The 23,694-nt window shown below is 25.0% G+C and overlaps 1 protein-coding gene across 1 annotated transcript in view; it reads left to right on the forward strand.

The window, feature by feature from the left end:
* Positions 1-10,554: 10,554 nt before the first annotated feature.
* LOC126893533 (uncharacterized) overlaps positions 10,555-23,694 on the forward strand; it is a 32,025-nt gene continuing 18,885 nt past the window's right edge. Inside the window, exons 1-3 of the mRNA XM_050663847.1 lie at positions 10,555-10,751; positions 17,973-18,162; positions 22,880-23,012. Of these exons, the coding sequence (XP_050519804.1) occupies positions 10,659-10,751; positions 17,973-18,162; positions 22,880-23,012 (416 nt within the window). The 5' untranslated portion in view covers positions 10,555-10,658. The remainder of the gene's footprint in view (positions 10,752-17,972; positions 18,163-22,879; positions 23,013-23,694) is intronic.

Here is a 23,694-nt window from a genome sequence, read left to right on the forward strand (position 1 = left end):
ACTACAATTCGTATCTAGTTGAAGATATTACTCTCAAAAATTGAAAAAAAAATTCTAATTTATCAATTAAACAGTTAGTTATTACATCGTCTCCATAAAGACAATTAAAATCATTAATTTCTAATGTTTTCAAAATATTTATTAACGAATGAAGTTTGCTATAATAGGTTTCAACTACAAAATTAAATCATTTTACTTTGTAAATTAATAATTTTTTTACTCTATTTGTGTGTGCTACNTAATAATTTTATTACTCTGTTTGTGTGTGCTACTATTAGACTATAATATTCAAATTTTTTTCTAACGTGTTGCTATATAAATCATTTCTAAAAAAAATTATTGTTTTTTCTCCTGAATTAACAATTGATTTTTTCAAATATAATCAAATTTTATACTATGCTCAATTGAGTAAATCTTTTTAATAACTTTGTTTTGATTGGTTCATTTTGTTAAAGTAAATCATTAAAATTAATTAAGTTCTCAATATTTCAATTGTAGAATCTTTTCTACAAACAACAAAAGTTACTAGGAAATTATTACTATTACTTCTAACCCTTTACCTGCCCACAATAGGGATTCAAAATAATAACTTTTTTTTTTTAGTTAAAGTAAATCATTAAAATTAATTCAGTTCTGGATATTTCAATTGTAGAATCTTTTTAAATACCAAAAATTACTTAGAAATGATTACTATGATTTCTATTTAAGTGTTCTATTACGATAAAAATGCAAAAAATAATGAGTTTTTCTGATAAATTTACAATAAATAGTAATTATAAAACTTTCTGACTGCATATTAATCTTAAAAATAACATTGTTTTAATTCTCATAAAATTTTCTATTTAATGATTTATTCTAGTCAACGAAGGAGTAATTTTGAAGAATAGCAGAAAAAATTCCCAACCAACTTTTTTTTTTTTTGTTTTAATTAGGCAATTGGTGGATTATTCCAAAAGCAACATCAACTCTTATTTCTTTAATTATATCATGATTAGTAGTTCTTTGATTTTAAAATATAATATATGAATATATACTAATTATAATTATTAAATTTAGTATGAAATTGATATTTAATATTGTAATTTAAACGGAGAAATTATAAAAATAATAAAGAAGTTATATTTTGCTTTACTTTTACGTGTATAAAAATTTAAAGGGCTTGATACAATAATTTTCAATAAAAACTGTTTGTTACTATAAAAAAATGCACTGGACTACAAGGAACTTTCATCAGAAGCAAAAATATACTTTTCTAAATCAACTTTTCGCGTTGTTTTCAAATCTGCAAGTAGACTATTTCTATCACTTCTAATTTTTTATATTATTACTAATTATATATATAAAATAATAATTAAAAGAAAAAAAAATTTGTTTTCAAATTATTACTGATTTGATTTTTAATATGTTAAAAATAATCAGTCCAAATTTTCAATTTTAACCTATTTTTTTGGTTCTTTAAAGTTGATGAAAAATTTTTGATAAAGATTTATGAAAGTTTATAGTAAAAAAAATTGAATATATTACCATAACATTTAACTCAATTACAAGTTTAAAATTGACATCTAGGCCAGTCAACAAAGGACACAACAAATTGTGGAAAAATTTTCAAACAAATTTTGTTTTTTTAAAAGTTGAATTAAAATATGTATAATGACATACTAATAGTCCACAAGATTGGAATTGAGCTTTTTTTTTACAGCCTCGCAAAAGTTCAAAAATATGAGCTTTTTTAATTTTCTCAAAAAATATTTAACTTACAAAAAAAAGTTTCGTACAAAAGTTGTTTAAAAGACAATTATAAACAAAAAAAGTATCGTATATTTTTTCATTTAAACAAATATTTTTCGAGTTACATTACATTTAATATGAGTACTAAAATTTATATTCCATTTTTTTCATTTTACGGTTACTTTTTATCATGTTACACTTACGTTAGACACAATGTTATAAATGCATATGTGTGTATGTGTGAGTTTATTTATTTATTGTATCATTAAAGTGTAGTGTATATTAATATACAAGCGATAGAGTAGGTAATTGATTTGACGCTATATTATTTAAACCCAACTAAACGCTAAATTGTACATTCCGAAACTACAATCATATTATGTCAATTGCCACCGGAATTATTTTTCTTTTTCTTTGCCTTAATCCCAACTACTTGGGGTCGGCCATCCTTATCCTAAGCTTCCACTTGACACGATCTCCCACATCTTCTACGCTCAAATCAGCTGTCCTCAAATCGCATTCAATAGCATCCCTCCATCTCTTTTTTGGTCTTCCTCTATCTCTTCTTCCTTCAACATTCATTTCTATAACTGTTCTTACAGCTTTCGATTCTTCTTTCCTCATACCATGACTAAACAATCTAAGTCTATTTTCTGTCATCTTATCCACGATTGACGCAACACCTATACTTCCTCTTATATGCTCGTTCCTTATCCTATCTTCTCTAGTCACTCCACTCATCCAACTAAGCATTCTCATCTCTGCTACACTTATTCTCTGCTCTACTTTCTTATCAACCGCCCAACACTATGAACCATACATCATAGCTGGCCTCACAATTTCATACTAAATTTAAAAACTATAATTAGTATTTATTCATATATTATATTTTAAAATCAAAGAACTACTAATCAGGATATAATTAAAGAAATAAGAGTTCATGTTGCTTTTAAAATATTTCACCAATTTCTCTAAAGGAAACACTATCTACAGATTTGCATCGAAGCGTTTCTTATGATAGTGATTTTAATCACTGTCAGATATCATCTATACTTGTCCCATCTATGCCTCGTCCACACTGTGCCTCGACCCCACTGTGCTACCGTTTTTTTATTTTATATCATTGTGCATTAAACAAATTATCTGGTTAAAATTGACTCATTAAATTTCGGGAAACAATAAAAAGTATAATTCTCAACTCCTATTGTATAAAATCTCAAACACCACTTTTATGTCTATACGGATATAAGTAGAGAGCAGAATTATATGTAATTATAAATTTTGTTTAAACCTTTTTGAAGGGTCCCAAGTTTGTGCAACTTTTAGTCATGGGATTATAAAGTAGCGTAGAAATATTTTTTGTTTTAAGGAGGATTAACTCACTAATCATTCCCAAAACTTTAACACCGATAAAAGGTAGTACAAAATTTTCAAGTAATTAATAAACATTTATAAACGCAAAGAATTCTGCATTCTACATATAAGCCTCATAGTTATGTAAAGTAAATTTTAATCATTTTTATATTTTAGCTTCGATGCGAAGCTGAGAAGGTATTGGTTTTACTATGTTTTTTTTTTTTTGTGTCTGTTACCACTTTTTCTCAGCTCTCACCGAACGGATTTCTTTCAACGATACGCCAAAAGATCACAAATCGTATCTAGTCGAAGACATTACCCTTCAAAATTGAAAAAATTTCCCTCGTTCCCCGTAAATGGGGGAAACCTCCAAAAAAATTACAAATTTAAAAATCGCTAATTTTCGAAATTTTTTCAATTTTTATTACTAAAAACTGCCGTAACTTTTTCAAAAATGACCATGTCAATATAATTTTTTTTTTTATAGATGCTTGATGTCTTTACCTATCATTTGGTATATTTTTTTTGTAAATTTGACACTTAACCTGCCCACAGGGGGGGATTTAAAATGACAACTTTTTCACAAAAAATTAACTTTTTCAACTTAACTTTTGAAAATGTTCCGGAAGGTCTGACACTTTTATATATATCTTAAATTAAAGCTAATGTAATGTACTTTAATTTGAAAAAAAAAAATTTGACCTCTGGACTTGTCTTCACGGCGAAAATGGCTACCGAATGCTATTTTTGTGTGAAAATTCTCGATTTTATTATTTATATTATATTTAACTTTATAATGCTATAACTTATTGAAAAGTTTATGGATCCACACAATTTTTTTATGAGAAATAATATTTTTTAATAAACCCTTTTTCATTCGACATACTTTATCTTAATCGAGATATTAATAAGGAACCAGCAGATCAAGTAGCTTTTGGAATAAAACACCAATTTTTTTAAAATTAAACACTATCTAAAGATTTGCATCGAAGCGTTTATTTTTGATAGTGATTTTAATCACTGTCAGATATCATTATACTTGATCCAACTATGCCACGTCACCATTGTGCCGCGACCCCCCTGTGCTGGGTTTTTAGACTTACTAATATCTAAATATTGTAAAATTATAAGTAATTTACTATGGATTTTAGTTTTTCTTAGCTGCATCATCACTGTACAGTAGTGATTTTTTTATAGAATTTGATTTAAATTTATTGATTTGTTATAGAATTTAGAATGATATTTTTCTAAAGGCCAAAAATCTAATTTCTTTTATGCTCATAAGAGTAACAAAATTATTTGTCTAGTGTACAAATAATTTGTTAGCATTCTTAAATATAGCTGCTATTCTATTGAAGCTCTAAAACTTGCGATCAAAACATATTACTGTATATGTAAATGAATATACACATTACAAAATAGTAACATTTTATACATTGAACACGTACAAAATGAAATTTTATAAAACGTGTTACATTAAACATTATATAAATTAATAATTAAAAATATAAAAGTTATAAGTTTTATTAACTATATTTTCTTACATTAAATGCATTTTACTTGAATAAATAATTTATTCGTAAATGTATAACCTTAAAAATATTTCAATACAAAATACTTAAAGAGCATTTGATTATGTGGACGTTTTTTTAATGAAAAAAAGGTAGAAATCACGTTTTTCTAATTGAAATATTTTTATTTTAATACCCAAATATCTATAATAGTCTCCTTTATTTTTTAAATTTTAGGAATTCTTTGGGCTCACCACCCAAATTTATGTGAATACATATAAAAAGTGGCTACAAAAAAATTCAGGCCTATCAGATAAGTTTAACCTGTACCGACTTGAGTTTAAAATCGGCCAAAAGGGATAGTTGTTTAGTTTTTAGCGACTAACTTGCAAATTAGCGCTTTCCCCCCAAAAAATTATTGAAATTATTAAAATTGTCAATATGTAATATTTCGTAAAATTGTCGAAATTGGCATATTTACGAATATTTTTTTATCAAATCTGATGAACCATATGTGATACAACCTAATGCATCTTACAAAAATTGTTTAAAATTAAATTTTACAAAATACAAGTATTAAGTAAACATTTCTTTGAATTTTATTGCTTTAGTTTAAATAGTTCGAATATATTACGATTTTTACTAAATATATGAGTTTTATTGCTAGATTCTGTTAGTAAAAGTTTGTCGATAATACTATTGTATGATCGCGTATAGGATTAACGTATTTTTATTATTTTTAAATTATAATTAACTGAAAATCGTAAATTTATTTCAAATTGCAATAGGTGTAGTGATCTGTTATACAAATTCAGTCTCGTATTAGGTTGAACTGCTTCATATTGTGTTTTTATTTTAGTGTACATTGAGTACATAGATGCCATGATGCTATGTGAATTGAACGGACTAATTTAATGAAAACAAAATTTCCCATATATAGAAGTTGCCCTTTTATATGTGACTGTGCATTGGAATGGAGAGATTTTATCAACTTTAGATGTAAGAGACTCGGGCATTGATAGATCACCAATTGTGTTAACAAGTAAAAATCTCTATTTATTAATCGGTATACCGACTAAAAAAGTCGACGGAATTTGAATAAGCTAATGATGTTTATTGTGCGTTAGACGATTGGGACTTATTAAATATAGTCCATGCTATATGTTGCGATACTATCGCATCTAATATAGAACGTTTAAAAGGTTAGTGTTCTTTTTTTACTCTAGTAAAATTTACTAGAGCAAAAATTAGAGAAAGATTCATTGGTTTTATGAAACCACATCTATGAACTGATTTTAGGCGATGTTTTCGAAACAAAACTACCTCGGGTAACATTATATTCCCATGTTAAAAAACTTTAAAAAAATTGGAATAACATTGATATTTCTAATACGACCTATAAAAATAAATGACGTAGAATAATGCTTGAAAATTTTCAAAATGATATTCTCCAGTTTTCTCGGGAAATGTTGAGAATCGGTTATTTTATAGACGATTATAAAGAATGCTAGAGTTATCTATAATTTTTTTAAATTATGACTCAGATAAAAAATTAAAAATACACCCTTCTGGAACCATGCATCAAGCTCAATAATTTTTACAATACCGTTTTTACCCGAGTACGAGTGTATTAAACAAATCCTCTATTATATTAATGAACCTCTTTTTGGGACTTCTTTTCTAATTAATGCCTACCTTAAACATTTTTTCGGTACTCTAATATACACTTTTTCCAAATCTACAAATTTCATACACAGCCATGATGTGTTTTTTTTTTGTGTCTGTTGCCACTTTTTCTTAGCTCTCACTAGACCAATTTTGATGAACAATATGTCAAAAGGTCACAAATCGTATCTAGTTGAAAACATTATCCTTAAAAATTGAAAAAAATTCCCTTGTTCCCCGTAAATGGGGGAAATTTTTAAAAAAATTACAATTTTTAAAATTGGTAAAGTTCGTCATTTTTTTCTTAAAACTGCCATAACTTTTTCAAAGATTAACAAATCAACATAATTTTTTTTTAATTGAAACCTTAGATATTTTCATTTTATTTAATATAATTTTTTTATTAACTAACACTTAACCTACTCACAGGGGAGGATTAAAAAAAGCAATTTTTGCATACAAGTAAAGCTTTTTCAATTAAATTTTTGAAAATATTCCAGAATATTGACACTTTTGTTTAATCTTAAATTAAAGCTTATATTACATACTTTACTATGAAAAAAAAATCGAAGTATATATTTTCTACTTGGTGAAAAATATGCTATTTTTGTGTTAAAATTCTGTGTTTTGTATTTTATTTTATTTAAAAATATTTTACAAGGGAAATACACTGACTTTCATGAATTTAAATTTAATTATTATAATATAAATTTAATTGACATAGAATAAAATTCATAAGACATAAAAAGTTAAACTTATTTAATTTTTTTTTCTTTTTCCCATATATTCTCTATTAGTTGTCTTCCATAACATCATGGCTCCATTGTTGACTTACCAGGCATAAATCGAAACTGGTTTTTAGATACCGATGTCTCATTTCTCTTTTCTTATCTATTACCTTTTCCCAAATCTTCATACTATGACTTATAAGCTTTATGTCTCTATAACTCCTGTATGTATCCTTTACCTTAATACATAGACAATAGAAATCTTTATTAATTAACTTGAAAACTTAGTAATGTGTTGTACTGGTGTTAAAGTTTTGAGATGATAAGAGAGTTAATCACCCCGCTAAAACGAAAAATATTACTATTAGGTAATACATTTTATTTTTTAAAAATAAAATATAAAATATATATAATTTCAACGTATTACGGAAGCCCTTGAAATTAAGAATACTAATTTACAGTATTAGTACCTTGTTTTAGAAAAATAATTGTACGTTAATTTAGTGTAACGATAGTACCTTATAATAACTATAATAATATAATATCAACTTTAGTTAAACAACTAAATTTTAAAATTAACTTTTTATAAGATTTACAAGAAATGTAATATAAGGAATAATAATTATGTTAAATATGATAAATGTTCTCTTTTTCTTTACATAGTATTTATGAATAATGACCAAAATTATTATCGGCCTTGTGTACATTATTTCCATTGGGATTTATATTATTAGTTTGTGTATTTTTCAAAGAACATTCCCATTTCAATTTAATGTATATTATTGTGTAATTATCTGTGTATTATTTATTATGCACATGCAAGCATTAATGATTTTTGTTCCTTTTTTGGATGACAATGAAGAAATCTATGTTTTAACAAGTATCTGTGAACATGTTTTGAAATTTATTTATTAATTGAATTATACTGAAAATTATAAGTAAATTTGCTTCTATTACTTACTTGTAATAAACTTGCCGAAAATACTTTTTAGATAGACTTTATTTTAAAATACTATTCAGCTTCAGTATTTGGCTCACAAATTGATAATAATAATTTTTTTAAACGAAATATATTTTTTCTATTAAGTAAATATGATAATATAAAAAAAAGGTTGAGTTTCCATTTGAAAATCGAAAGTTGTAGTATAAGAAATGGTACCAGAATTTTTGTGTAGAGCTATTTAACAAATAACCATAATTGTTAAAAAAATAAAATAATGATTAGCTCTAATATTTTCAAAGATATTATGTGAGATGTAGTTAAAGAATCACTTTGTATACATGATGATGATTTATCGTTGATCGCTAAATTTGACTTAATATAATAATTTTGAAAAATTAAATTTTTTTTTTGGTTTGGTTTAGTATTATTTATTTATTGATTTATAAGTGGTTAAATAATTTGTATGTTTACATTTATACTATATTCCTTGTGAGGATAGAAACTTTATTCTTTAATGTGAACATTAATATTTTAATAGATTAAATGTTAGAAAATGATCTAAAAATTTAGATTTAGAATTTAGATTCTCAAGAAAATTAATGTCAATTAAAACTTTTGTACCAATTATTCGGAAGTTATAGACATTGCCTATTGATAAATTTGAAGAGTTTTTAATATTAAATGTTTAATATTCATCTAAAACTACTCTAGTCTGTAATGAAATAGTGAGAAGCACTTGGTGTTTTATTTGATAAGAGAATCCCAATGAGGCCAAAAGGTATGTTCTATAATATTGTAAAATAGCCAAAAAAGAGGAGTGCTTTGGCTACTTAGCAATTTCAAGAATATTTCACCATTCACCATTAAAATTTTCTAAAGAAAAATTTAATTATTTCTAATATTGTATGAATAATTACTTGGTGAGTGTGCATATCATTGGCATATTAAGTGCATTTTACCATTTAAGAATGGTAAAGTATTTTGGTTTGAACTATTATATTTGAGATATTAAGCGTCAGGAAAAAAATGTTTGTATATAATGTTATACATAATTGCTTATTTATAAATAGATAAAAAGAGGATGGATACACTATTTCAAATGAAAAATAATGCTTTGGTCTTTAGAACTTAAGCACCCCGAAGTTCAAAACATTTATTGCGTCTTTGGAATATAGTGATAACAACTAATGTATGGATCAGAGTGTTTGACGGTAGACTACAAAATTAAGTAGAGAATGAGTGTAGCAAAGGAAATTCGCCTGACTTCTGTGATACATGCGTAGTATAAAAATATTTTCTAAAACTTAAGATAAATCTAAGAATAATTTCAAATTTTTGTTCATTAAGCTTTTGTTCAAAATAAAATAATAAACATGATAGATTTAAAAAATTAATTTTAATTAGATCGTCGTGTTTATCATTTTATATTGAATACTTTTGGTCAATTACATTTTTTTGCTAGTATAGCTTAATTTTAAATTATAAACGTTTTTATAAAATATCCTTAAAGTTACTGTATATTCTGACCACACTAATTACACTCATTTTAATACTGTTGTTCTTTTCTCAAATGCACGGTATCATATCACCAAGTCTTAAGATAACTTCTAAAGTTATTTCATTATACAATTATTTTATTTATAAAGATAATTAAAAAACATATTTTTATTTAAATTAATGTACATTTAATATCAAACTGGCTTATAGTAAATATTAATGGTCTACTACAGTTCATTGCAAATGGGAGAGTAGAGTAATGTTTTCTATCCTTTTCAAATGGTATTGCAAATATTTTCTCTTAAGGTTTCAATACTTAACTTTTTACTCTGGGTTTCCCGTTAATTATAATTATGCATATTAAAAATCACTCAAAATTAAAAACAATTTATTTTGTTATATTTCTTTAACCAACGCATGCCGGAAAAATTCTGAATATGCCTCTGGTGACTTAATATATTTGACTTTGTTTAGAGTAAGAATTATGACAGAAATTAATTTTTCGTATAAAGTTGTTCACCAAAGATTCACTTTAATTAATAAAATAAAATAATGATTAGCTCTAATATTTTTGAAGATTTTCCACTAAGGATCACCCCTGTATGTATAGACACACCGTTGTTGGTGGGTGTTATAAAAATTTGAACTTGATAATCTTCTAATATAAAATTCTGTACTTGTGCTTGATTCAATATGTGTATACACTGAACATTCTCTCATTAGTAAAATAAAAGTCATGCAATTATTAACTTAAATTTGCTTATCATGATTTTGCAATATAATGTGATATAATTGTATTACATTGAAGTTGTTAAATACATATAATTAATGAACTAAATTATTTTTTCTTTGGCCTTGTCTTTTTTGAATGTCAATAAATTATAACTTGCCTTCTAATACTATCAATTAATTTTCTTATTTTTTATCACCTAATCTTACTAGCGTCAAAATCACTTTATGATAAGTATAAGTAACATGACCAATGGAAGGAGTTATAGTCCTATTAGCCCCTCTATGTATGTCACTGCGTATAGGTATGTCTACTTAAAAGTATATTTTATTCATAATGACTCTTATTATCTATAAATCTAATAAAGAATATATATATATATTTATTTTTCTTATAAATGGTTTATTTTTATGCATAATCTTACTTGAAAATAAAAATACTTCTTTAACTACATTACTTATTATCAACAAATTATTAATAATTTACTTTAAAATAGTATAATGCAGCACTTTTCAAATATTCTGTTGTATCTTTTAACATTTAATGTTTTAATGCTAACGAGTAATACAAATTTTGTTTACTCTGCTGACACCGTGAGTACCAATTATAGTACAGTATTACATAATAAGCATAGGAATAATTTATTTTTGTTGCTTTTTATCGTATAATAAATTTTATTTTTTATTAAGACTTAAATATTGCTAATATTTCACTTTAATTAATTATGATTTTTACTAGTTTTGAAATATTATCAACTTTACAGTTATCTCAAAATCTTATGTAAGACAAATATTACCTATTAACAATAGTTATAGGCGTCGTGTAGGATAGAAAGCAATTTATAATGTGTTATTTTCAAAAATAATAAATTCTAATTACGAATTATTATTAAAAAAATTACAGTTAGAAATGTAATTATTGTATTATAAATAAATTTTATTTTACATAATAAAATAAGAATAATATTCATATACTAAGTTTGGCCTAACTGGGGCCATACGTGCCTCACAAGCCTTCGGCACATAAGCCTCTTTATATACCTCAATACCTTAATAAGGGATTCCCCTTGAGTGTAGTCAGAAATTATTTTAGGAGGGTGTTTAATTTTTTTTTGCTAAAAATCAAAGTGATGATCAAAAAAAAGGTCATTAGGTCCTTATTTCTTAGAAGTTGCATAAAAAATTATTGATAGCGCTGGTTCAATGGATCTCCTTAAATCGCCCAAGTCCTCCTTAAATACGCCCTGGTATATACAATAATTATTAATATTCTAATTATAATAATTGTATTTATATTATAGAATAATTACAAAAAAATTCGACATGTTATATTACCTAAGACTATGTAAAAAATTTAATTTTAATAATCATATTAGTTACTGTTATTTGACATTGGACAGTATAGAAGGATACCAATTTTTACGATAAACTCATAGACTAATACATCATATATGAATTAATAAGATTATTAATACTGTACTATTCTGATGATGTATGTAAAAACACCTATACTTATATTACCACCCTGAAATGTATATATAACATTTCTTGATAAAATATACAAAATATAATGCTATTCACAAATGCAAAATAGTATCCTAATATAAAATCTGTGTGGATAAAACATAGTTCAAAGTAAAAAAAAACGGTAGCACAGTGGGGTCGCGGCATATTGGAGACATTACATAGTTTGGTCCAGTATAGATTTAATCTGAAAGTGATTAAAATCACTATCATAAGAAACGNAATCTGACAGTGATTAAAATCACTATCATAAGAAACGCTTCGATACAAATCTGTAGATAGTGTTTNATCTGACAGTGATTAAAATCACTATCATAAGAAACGCTTCGATGCAAATCTGTAGATAGTGTTTAATTTTAAAAAATTGATGGATAATTGCAAAATCAACATCAAGTTCTATTAAAATAAAATATAAAACCCATAATTTTAATACAAAAATAGCATATTTTTTAATACGACAGCCATTTGCGTATAGAAGATAGGTCGTAGGGACAATTTTTTTTTTTCATTTTGTAGTACATAAAATAAGCTTTAATTTTATATATGTTTAAAGGACGCAGTATTTCCGGAACATTTTCAAAAATTAAGTTGAAAAAGTTAGTTTTTGTAAAAAAGTTGCTATTTTAAATCCCCCCCCATTGAGCAGGTTAATGATAGATTTTCAAAAAAATGATATCAAATGAAAGGGAAATATCTAAGGTTTTAGTATAAAAAATTTTTTTGTAGATTTGTTGATTTTTTAAAAAGTTATGGAAGTTTTAAGGAAAAAAAGTGAAAAAATTTCGAAAGTTAGCGATTTTTAAATTTNAAAAAAAAGTGAAAAAATTTCGAAAATTAGCGATTTTTAAATTTGTAATTTTTTTGGATATTTCCCCCATTTGCGGGGAACGAGGGAATTTTTTTCAATTTTTAAGGGTAATGTCTTCAACTAGATACGATTTGTGATCTTTTGACGTATTTTTGAAAGAAATCGATCCAGTGAGAGCTGAGAAAAAGTGGCAACAGACATAAAAAAAAAAAACATCATAGTAAAATTAATACCTTCTCCGCTTCGCATCGAAGCTAAAACTACAGTAAGCCAATTTTAAAGCAATAATTCAAACAAAAGATAAATATAACAATAAACATGATTAAATATATCAACAAATTTGTCTTATTCTTATTTTTCTTCCTCGCCTCAATCCCAACTACTTGGGGTTGGCCTTATTCTAAACTTCCAATTGACACGATCTCTCACATCATCAACGCTTACATCAGCTGTCCTCATATTAACAAATTTGTATTATAAACATATTAAAAAAAAATCGACAGAAAATAATTTAATAAACGTATGCTTAATAAACTAAACATACTATATAAAAATAATATACATAACATTAAAAAATATATAATATATATAACTAACACAATCAATTCATATATGACAACAATAACAATAAATTAATAATAAATTGAACAGAAAATTAAATCGTCATAAAAATTCATATTTTACAAATTAAGGGTCACAGTAAACATATGCGCAGAAATGAGTCAATGCCCATATTAAAACCACGCACATGACTTAAAAAAAAAAAATGGATTGAATTAATTTTTGTATGTCTCAGAAATGTCATTGAGCGGGTCTGGTGAAAATTTCAAACCTTAGGTCGTAAAACGGTGTCGTCAGCGAACGTTTTTTTCGAAAACTGTCAAAATTTTAAAACGCTTGCAGGCGAGCGGCAAAACTTTTCCGACCTTCGCCAATAATTTACCCAGAATAGAGTTTTGGCATTGTTCTATTATATAATAGTTTTATCATAGGAGCATTATAGATAATCTAATATATAATATTATATTTTTATATAATTTTTAAAATAAAGTTAAACCTTCGGTATTTATTTCAAATTTGAAGATCCAGATTACTCGAATCCCTCTACAGATTTGAAACCAATCTTATGAGCAAGTACACTATAAGTTCATTTAGAATACGTTATTCTCGTATTTTCATAAAAAAACCTTGAATCCCCTCTAAATAACGAAATGTTACACACTAGTAATCATTAATTCAAGTTTATTCATCAAGACGAGTCTTCAAAAATATAATGAACTTGTTAATATGTATAATGGAACTTTTTTGTTCCATCCAATTAATCTTAAAAAATATATATACCTTGATATAATATTTTAATTGGTTTGTTTTTTAAATTTTAAAAATAAAATTATTTTGATTTTATAATATAATTTTCAGACAATTTATGTTATGCGTTATTATTTCACTTAATTTATTTTAAAACAATTTTTCTAGAAATTAAAAATAGTTACAATTGGATTAATCTAAAAACAAATTAGTCATAGTAAAAAACTATAATGTCATTGTAATTAAATTCATCAATAATAGTATTAACTTTGACTGAAATGTAGTTTTTACAATCCTAATGTACAGGGTGGCCCACCACTCACTGACAACTTAAATAACTTTTGATCCAGTTATTATTTTTAGCTGATTTTTTTTTTAAATAATAGTTATACGTTAGGTCCATGGCTATATCTCAACAATTAATTTTTTTACATTTTATTAAAAATATTATTTATTTTTAAATTTTAAATAAAATGTAAAAAAAAAATCTAAGATAGCTATTTTATAGAGTAGAATTTAAGAAAAATTTTAGTAAAAAAATATCTTGATAATATTCAGTAGTAAATATTCTGTAGCGTTTTGAAGTTTGTGAAAATTTGAATTTTCATGTATTATTTTACGGTATTAAACATTGAAATACGTATTGAGAAAAGGACAGAAGAAAACGCTATCTTTTCATGATTACTGTGTATACATATGATGATAATGTGTATACATTACAAACTTGGCATTAATACCATGATAAGAAATTAGATAAGGCAATTATTACTTATCACTCTCATTCAAAAGTATAAGTCATTTTCATGGAAAAAGGTACACACCTCCAAATTATAGTAATTATAGACGAAAAACTACATAGTTTACTGGAATTGTGCACCAAAACAATGCAAACAATTCCATAATATGTAAATGATAAATTTTGAAACTCTATAGGTGGTGTTAAAATTATATTATCTTAATATTACCAAAAGAGCACAGTAAAAAAATAGTCAGAAACAAGGTGTGATAGTATTAAAGCTATAAAGTTTCATGTCACATTCAAGAAATTATTGATGCGTTAGATGAAATATTATATACTACACATGATTCGTTAATTAAAATCACACTAATTCATTAAATTCGAAGATTAGTATAATAGAAATCCTTATGAGTTTATATATTTGGTATAAAGTNCAGAAACAAGGTGTGATAGTATCAAAGCAATACAGTTTCATGTCACATTCAAGAAATTATTGATGCGTTAGATGAAATATTATATACTACACATGATCCGCTAATTAAAATCACACTAATTCATTAAATTCGGAGATTAGTACAATAGAAATCCTTATGACTTTATATATTTGGTATAAAATATTTATATACTACAGCATAGTAGTCGAAGAATCAACAATATCTATTGATGTAATTAACTTTATGGAGAAAAGTAATGGAGCTTTTCCGAACTTAGCCATTGCTCCTAGGATTTTTTTATGAGTCCCAATAACTTAATATACTACAGAACACAGAATAAATACAAGAAATTAAAATTGAGTGTTGAAAATTATGTTGTTTATGGATTTTCCATAATACGCAAATTGTAAATTTTGTAAATTCTATAAGTAGCGTTAAAATTATTTCTCCATCATAAAATTTTCATCAGACGTTTTAATTGCCTAAAGGAAAGTACTATGTAAATTTGAAAAAAATTCGTTCAGTCACTTTTGTGTAATGAGATGATAAAGTTGGCTATTTTCAGCAAACCTTGCATGTTCAAGACCGTAAAACGATACAAAAAAAATTATAAATCGATTCAAATATGACATGGGTTAAAAGAACATTACTAAAAGTTTCTGAAAAGAAAAAAAAAATTTTAATTAAAAAATTTTTTGTTCTTCAAATTTTGCTATTAAAATACTGCAAAATTTAAAGAATTTAAATCAAAATTTCTATGTTCAAAAAAATTCAAAATTTATAAACTTAAGAATGAAATTGAAGTACTATTTAATATGAGTAAAACAGTGCTAGTTCCACAGTGATAGCTTATTTGGATGTGAAGTTTTATAGGCTCCAGAACATAGGCAGTTTTTTCATGTTTTTAATTATAAAAAATGCACTATCTGGTAAAAAAACAATAATAAAAAAAAAAATATATTATTTTTGTTGTCAATGACCTTTAAGAAGTCTATGATATAAATTTCATAAATTTCTAAACTATAACAGCACACACATAAGGTGATTTCACATGGAATGACCCTGTTACGAATACGTGCGGATGAAGTAAAACTTCTTTCGTTAAGAAGATATCATGTAAAAATTGCATCTATTGCGGTTCTTTAAAATTTTTTTTTGCACAATCAAAATTGTTTGAAATTAAATTATTTAATATATTTTAATTAAAATTACTTTAATTTTCGAAAATACAGTACTAAATTATAATATAAAATATACTTTACTGCCGACCGTGACCGACTGTGACACTCGATAATCTGTTTTTTTTTCGGACCTTCTATAAAGAAGTTTCACTTTAAAAATATGAATTGGTTCAAAAAGTTTTTTGAATACTTTTTCTTCTTTTAAATAATAAAAAAAGTGTTTTTATTAAAAAATATTATATTTTTCAGATTATTTAATGTTTTGATATTAATTTTTAAGTTTAATTATAAACTTACTTAATATAATAGTGTTGATGGGGTAATTGATATAGTTATTATAATGGCATTTGTGGGTTAATGAGTACACATGATGTATTAAAACTTCTAATGCAAGAATATTATCAATTAACTTTTCTTTTTTTAAGGAATATTATTCATTATTATTTTATTTTAAATTTATATTCATATAATTTATCAACAATATAAAATTTAACTATTCATAACTTTAATACATTATAAATAAATAACATAATTTCTATAGTAAAAATTTTTAAACAAAAAAAAATTATTTATTGTAAAAAATAATTTGAAATTACAGTTACTAAGAAGTCCATAAAATCAAATATTGTTATCTCAACTATTGATTTATACCCTTTAATTTACTTAGCATAAGTAATACTTGATAAGTATTTACCTTCAAGTGTCAGAAATCAATTAAATGTGTCGTAAGAAATATGCTTTCAAACTTAATAATAAAAATTGCTTCTCAATATTTACTGTGATAAATTCGAATGCATCATACTAATGCAAATTTAATATTAATTAACAATTTTTAGCGTTTTCTTCTGTCCTTTTCTCAATACGTATTTCAATGTTTAATACCGTAAAAGAGTACATGAAAATTTAAATATTCACAAACTTCAAAACGCTACAGAATATTTACTACTGAATATTATCAAGATATTTTTTTACTAAAATTTTTCTTAAATTCTACTCTACAAAATAGCTATCTTAGATTNGAATATTAATAAGATATTTTTTTACTAAAATTTTTCTTAAATTCTACTCTACAAAATAGCTATCTTAGATTTTTTTTTTACATTTTATTTAAAATTTAAAAATAAATAATATTTTTAATAAAATGTATAAAAATTAATTGTTAAGATATAGCCATGGACCTAACGTATAACTATTATTTAAAAAAAAAATCAACTAAAAATATTAACTGGATCAAAAGTTATTTAAGTTGTCAGTGAGTGGTGGGCCACCCTGTATAACAGTGAAATCTGCAGTTCTTATTATAATAATGTTACAACTAATAAAAAACAATAAAAAAAAAAGAAAACAATTCAATGCATTTACAATAATGATATGAAAATGTATTGGGACATGAAACATGAACAACGTTTTTTTTTAAAAATACAAAAAAAAAACAACCCTTAACTAACAAACCAACATAACCTAAACTGTATAATTTTACATTACATTTTGAATAAAAAACGACCGAACAACCGAATGCTGATAAGGCGTCCTAACAGTTGATGGCGCACAAGCACCATCACCTGATCTCACCCATTCAGTCAAACACTATTAATGCAGCGCTCACGCTTGGCGCGAACAAGGTTAAAGATAAATGTAGTCGCTTAAGTAAATTAAAAAATTTAATTTGTTTTTGGAATACTAATCAAATAGTTACTTTTTGAAATATTGAAATGTTTAACATGGCTAAAGGTATAGTTTTAATCCAGTTGTTTGAATTCATTTTTTTTTTTGTTACAAATTAGTTTATAGTACTAATATTTCCATTAATATTTATGTTAGACTAGTCAAATTAGAAAGTATGGGTATTTAGCAGAAACTTATCAATTTTGGACTCCTGACAAGTATTTACTAGGACTGGAAAGAATACCATTCAATAAAAGAGAAAGTAGTATCACTGGTCCACCTGTTTTATTAATCCATGGACTTTTTGTTAGTTCTATTGTTTTTGCATTCGAAAATACATCGCTTAGTGAGTAAATTTATCTTTATTTATCTATATTAAATACTTACTATAGAGTCGTACAAGAAATTTTTTTATATACAAGTGCATAGAAAATATACTTATAGATAACGAATTAAATTGTAAATAGTTGTATGGTAGTTATAAATTATTACGAACCGAATTAAGATTGGCAGTTGGGATCTTCGAGTCATAAGGAACCTTAAGGATTTTTACATATATTTCAATAAGGGAATTTCGGTTAAGAACCAGTTATAGGTCTTTTAAAATATAATTGTTTATAAATACTTATTTTTTAAAACAAAAAAAAATTCTAATTTCTTTTTTAGCTTCGATGCGAAACTGAGAAGGTATTCATTTAAATATGATCTGTTTTTATTTATTTATTTATTCATTTTTTTTTGTGTCTGTTACCACTTTTTCTCAGATCTCACCCAACCGATTTCTTTCAAAGATACATCAAAAGATCACAAATCGTATCTAGTCGAAGACATTACCCTCAAAAATTGAAAAATTTTCCCTCGTTTCCCGTAAATGGGGAAAATCTCCAAAAAAATTACAAATTTAAAAATCGCTAATTTTCGAAATTTTCGAAATTTTTTTTACTTAAAATTGCTATAACTTTTTTAAAAATAACCAAATCAATATAATTTTTTTATATAGATGCATGATATCATTACCTTTCATTTGCTATATTTTTTTTTTATATATGACCCTTTATCTGCCCACAGGGCGGGATTTAAAATGACAACTTTTTCACAAAAAATACATTTTTTCAACTTGACTTTTGAAAATGTTCCTGAAATACTGACTCTTTTATATATATCTTAAATTAAATCTAATGTAATATACTTTATTATGAAAAAAAAAATTTTCTGACTTTATTTTGTCATCACGATGAAAATGGCTACCGTATTCTATTTTTGTGTTAAAATTGCCGATTTTATATTTTATTTTATTTTAAAATACCTAAGAAGATATTTTTTTGTGACTATTATTTATTTTCTCTGCTCAAACTTGACCTTATTTTTTCAACGATACGTCAAATGACTACAATTCGTATCTAGTTGAAGATATTACCCTCAAAAATTAAAAAAAAATTCTAATTTACAATTAAACAGTTACTTATCCCACGATCTCCATATAGGAAATTAAAATCATTCATTTCTAATGTTTTCAAAGTATTTATTGACGAATCAAGTTTGACATGATAATTTGATATGATAGGTTTCAAATACAAAATTAAATTATTTTTTTTATTCCAAGTAGTTTATTATTCATAGTTCACATTTACCTCTGATAAATCATTTTTTTTTTTTTAATCTTAAAATATAATATTTATGTAATATGAGTTTATTACTTATAACTATTATAATTTAAAATGAATAATATACTTAAAATATTTTAATAAATATAAAAATATTAAAATTATTTAACGCAATAAACCATAAAAAACATAAAAAATGGAGAAATAAAAGACAAAGTGAAGTTGACCAACGAAAAAATATTAAACTTCATTATAAAAACTATGAAAATTGTAATATTCCATCAAGAATTAAAGAACTATAGAAAATTAGTACTTAAGTTTTTTTCATTGCCTTAATCCCAACTACTTGGGGTCGGCCACCTTTATCCTAAACCATCCAGTTGACACTATCTCCCAAATAATCTAGGCACACATCAGCAGTCCTCATTCGCAATCAATATTCTTCCATGTCTTTTTTGGTCTTCCTCTACCTCTTCTTCTTTTAACATTCATTTTTATATATGTTCTTACAGGTTTAATACATTTATAATACATTTGAATTTCAGTTTATTAAATTTTATTTATAAAAATACCTAAATTTCATTAAAAAAGTATTCGTAGACAATATACAGAATACAAATAAAGTAATAAAATTCAACCAGAACATATTTATATTTTAAAATATTAGAAAACCTTTGTAAATAATTAGCTTCTTGTTAATAAATGTAAATGGACAAATAACTTATGCTGAAGCTCAAAACAACAATAAAATAAGAAAAGATATTTTGAAAGGATAATGATTACGTAAGAATATGAATGTATAAAACTTATTTTGATATATTGAGTTGGATAGACGTTTTTACAATACTTTTATCATTTAATGTAATACAGCAATTTACGTATATTAAATTCAGAAAAAAACCTAACATAGTGCGATAGTAGCATAGTTTTACAGTTATTATACTACAATTACAATGAATACAAAAATTATTTCATGTGAATCTAAATTAAATTTTTCAATAACTTATTTCATATTTTTAATTATTACTATACAGGGTGGCCCACCACTCACTGACAACTTAAATAACTTTTGATCCAGTTATTATTTTTAGCTGATTTTTTTTTTAAATAATAGTTATACGTTAGGTCCATGGCTATATCTCAACAATTAATTTTTTTACATTTTATTAAAAATATTATTTATTTTTAAATTTTAAATAAAATGTAAAAAAAAATCTAAGATAGCTATTTTGTAGAGTAGAATTTAAGAAAAATTTTAGTAAAAAAATATCTTATTAATATTCAGTAGTAAATATTCTGTAGCGTTTTGAAGTTTGTGAAAATTTGAATTTTCATGTATTATTTTACGGTATTAAACATTGAAATACGTATTGAGAAAAGGACAGAAGAAAACGCTATCTTTTCATGATTACTGTGTATACATATGATGATAATGTGTATACATTACAAACTTGGCATTAATACCATGATAAGAAATTAGATAAGGCAATGATTACTTATCACTCTTATTCAAAAGTATATTGAATGTGTATATGAAGAGGTAATGTGTACGAAGATAAAGATGAGCATGTGGTGCCTGCTGTCTAGGTATTCACGTGCGTGTTGTCGTACAGCAGTCACCGTGCTCGACTGACACTCCGGGTTAGCTGTGGGTGTCGAAAGGCTGTTGTTATAGGAAGGGAATAAGGGTAACACCAAGGTATGAGATGCAGACGAAGTGCAAGACACAAGTACTCTGAAATGTTGTGGAAGAGCGTAGATAGGTTTAAAAAGGAATAAACAAAGACTTTACTTTAAACAGTAAGCCGGACAGCGACAACCGAGTACTGAGGTTGATGAAGGACACAAGGCACTGGAGTCGACTGACCACGATGGTCAGGTCTTTTGGGGTTTTATAATAATTAGAACTATTGCCAAATTGGCAATAAATATTATTTGTTAATTCATCAGTCTCAAGCAGCGGATGTGCTGTCTGTATTTTATTAAAATAATTCTCACGATAATGGTAACGTGACACCATCACACGAGCAAGGTCTTTACTATAAATAATATTATTTATATTATAATGTAACCATGAGAAAAATTTTATTTATGAAATTTGTTCATGGAAAAAAAGTAAGCACCTTAAATAGTTTTTCAGAAATGACTTTATAATAACTTAAAATAACTTTTCAAAAAGTTATAACATTTTAAAGTTAAAAATGTAAAATATAAAATCGAGAATTTTAACACAAAAATAGCATACGATAGCCATTTTCATCGTGAAGACAAAATAAAGTCCGAAATTTTTTTTTTCCATGATAAAGTAAATCATATTAACTTTAATTTAAGATATATATAAAAGTGTTAGTATTTCCGGAAAACTTTTAAAACTTAATTTTTTGGAAAACAGTTATAATTTTAAATCTCTCCCCTTGGACAGGTAAAGGGTCAAATTTATAAAAAATATATACCAAATGATAGGTATAGACATCAAACATCTAAAAAAAAAAATGATATTGATTTATTCATTTTTGAAAAAGTTATGGCCGTTTTAAAGAAAGAAAATTGAAAAAATGTCAAAAAATACCATTTTATAAAATTGTAATTTTGTTAGCGATTTCCCCTATTTACGGATGATAAGTGAATTTTTTTCAATTTTTGAGGGTAATGTCTTCGACTAGATACGATTTGTGATATTTTGACATATTTTTCATCAAAATCGGTCTAGCGAGAGCTGAGATTGAGCGTTCACAGACACAAAAAAATAAATAAATAAAAAAAAAATTCATGATAGTAAAATTAATACATTCTCAGCTGCGCATCGAATTTTTATAAAATACCCTACAAAAATTACTAGATACACATTTTTTTAAAAGTTGGATTAAATATATCTTAGTGATTTTTTTTGGCAGTTTCTAGTATAGGGTCTAGTTAGTGGTCATAATCAAATGTTTTCAACATATTATTCAAAATAGTTTATTATATTATTTAAAATTTCTTTCAATAAAAAATAATCTAAACTAATACTTAGTCAATTTTTTGTTGATACACCTGAAGTTTTATTTGTAACAAAAAAAAGTTTTTTACTTTTTCAGTATTTACTTTGTCAGTAAATAAGATTATTAAATAGATTATGTCCGTCTCCTTTTACTACCACCAAAATAAGAATAACAATTCAAAAATCTTATAAGAAAAAAACCTATTTCATATACTGCTGATGAAACTCTATTATTTATTGTAGATAATCAACTTACAAAACAACACTATATTTGAAAATTTTTTTAAATCTTCTACATAAGATTAAAAGTTAAAAAAAGAAATTGTGTATTTATCCTTTTAATATAAAAGTTTTTTATAAAAAAAATTTAGTAGTAGAAATAATTTTTTTTTTGTTTCTGATTATATATACTATCAATTATTTTGTAATTAATTGTATTTTTATGTACTTTTATTATGTGAAAGTTATATATATTTTAGGTTTTGTTTTATCGGATGCGGGATTTGATGTATGGTTATTTAATGCTAGAGGTCTTGGTTTATCTAGATCATTAAACATTTATTCAAAGAATGAAGTCAAACCAAAAATGAATAAAATATCTTGGGACTTCAGGTGAAATTTCTATAATTAATAATATAGAAATATTATATATAACTTAAAGTTGTTTGAATTCAATACACCTAAATAGCAGAACTATAATTTTAAATTTGATTTTAGAGAAGATGAACTATTTTAGTCTAAACCAATAATTTATTTATTGATTTAACTTTTTTTATATATTAAAAATTAAGCATATTTAAAATATATATATATTTAGAACTAAAAAATATTAAAAATACTTAACTCAAAATACTTATCCCTTAAACACATTTTTGTTTTATTTATAAAATATGAGTAAATTTTAAAACAATAATTTTATAATTGAATCATATTTTTACCTGTCTACAACTCTAGATCCAACTGACTTCATTAATTCATTTGACAAAATATTGTAATACTACATATTTTGTCAAAAGTAAAATTGAAATTTCAAAAAAAAAAATTACCCAATAATAGTTCCAAAATTTATTTTGTGTACATATATTTTTGACTGATTGGATAGGTAAGCGACCAAGAAAATCTTAGTGGGCTTTCTATTAGAGTTGGGTCAGACAAAATATAAGGTGAGGTGATAATATATAAAATTTATTCTTCTTCTTCTTCTTCTTGGCATACAACCCTTCAAGAGTTTTTGCCACCACTGCCTTCCACTCTTCTCGATCTTGTATTTTTTTTCTCCAATTTAGTATCCCTA

This window comes from Daktulosphaira vitifoliae, unplaced genomic scaffold (assembly GCF_025091365.1).
Source record: "Daktulosphaira vitifoliae isolate Bord-2020 unplaced genomic scaffold, ASM2509136v1 Scaffold_1, whole genome shotgun sequence".
In the NCBI taxonomy this organism is placed as follows: domain Eukaryota; kingdom Metazoa; phylum Arthropoda; class Insecta; order Hemiptera; family Phylloxeridae; genus Daktulosphaira; species Daktulosphaira vitifoliae.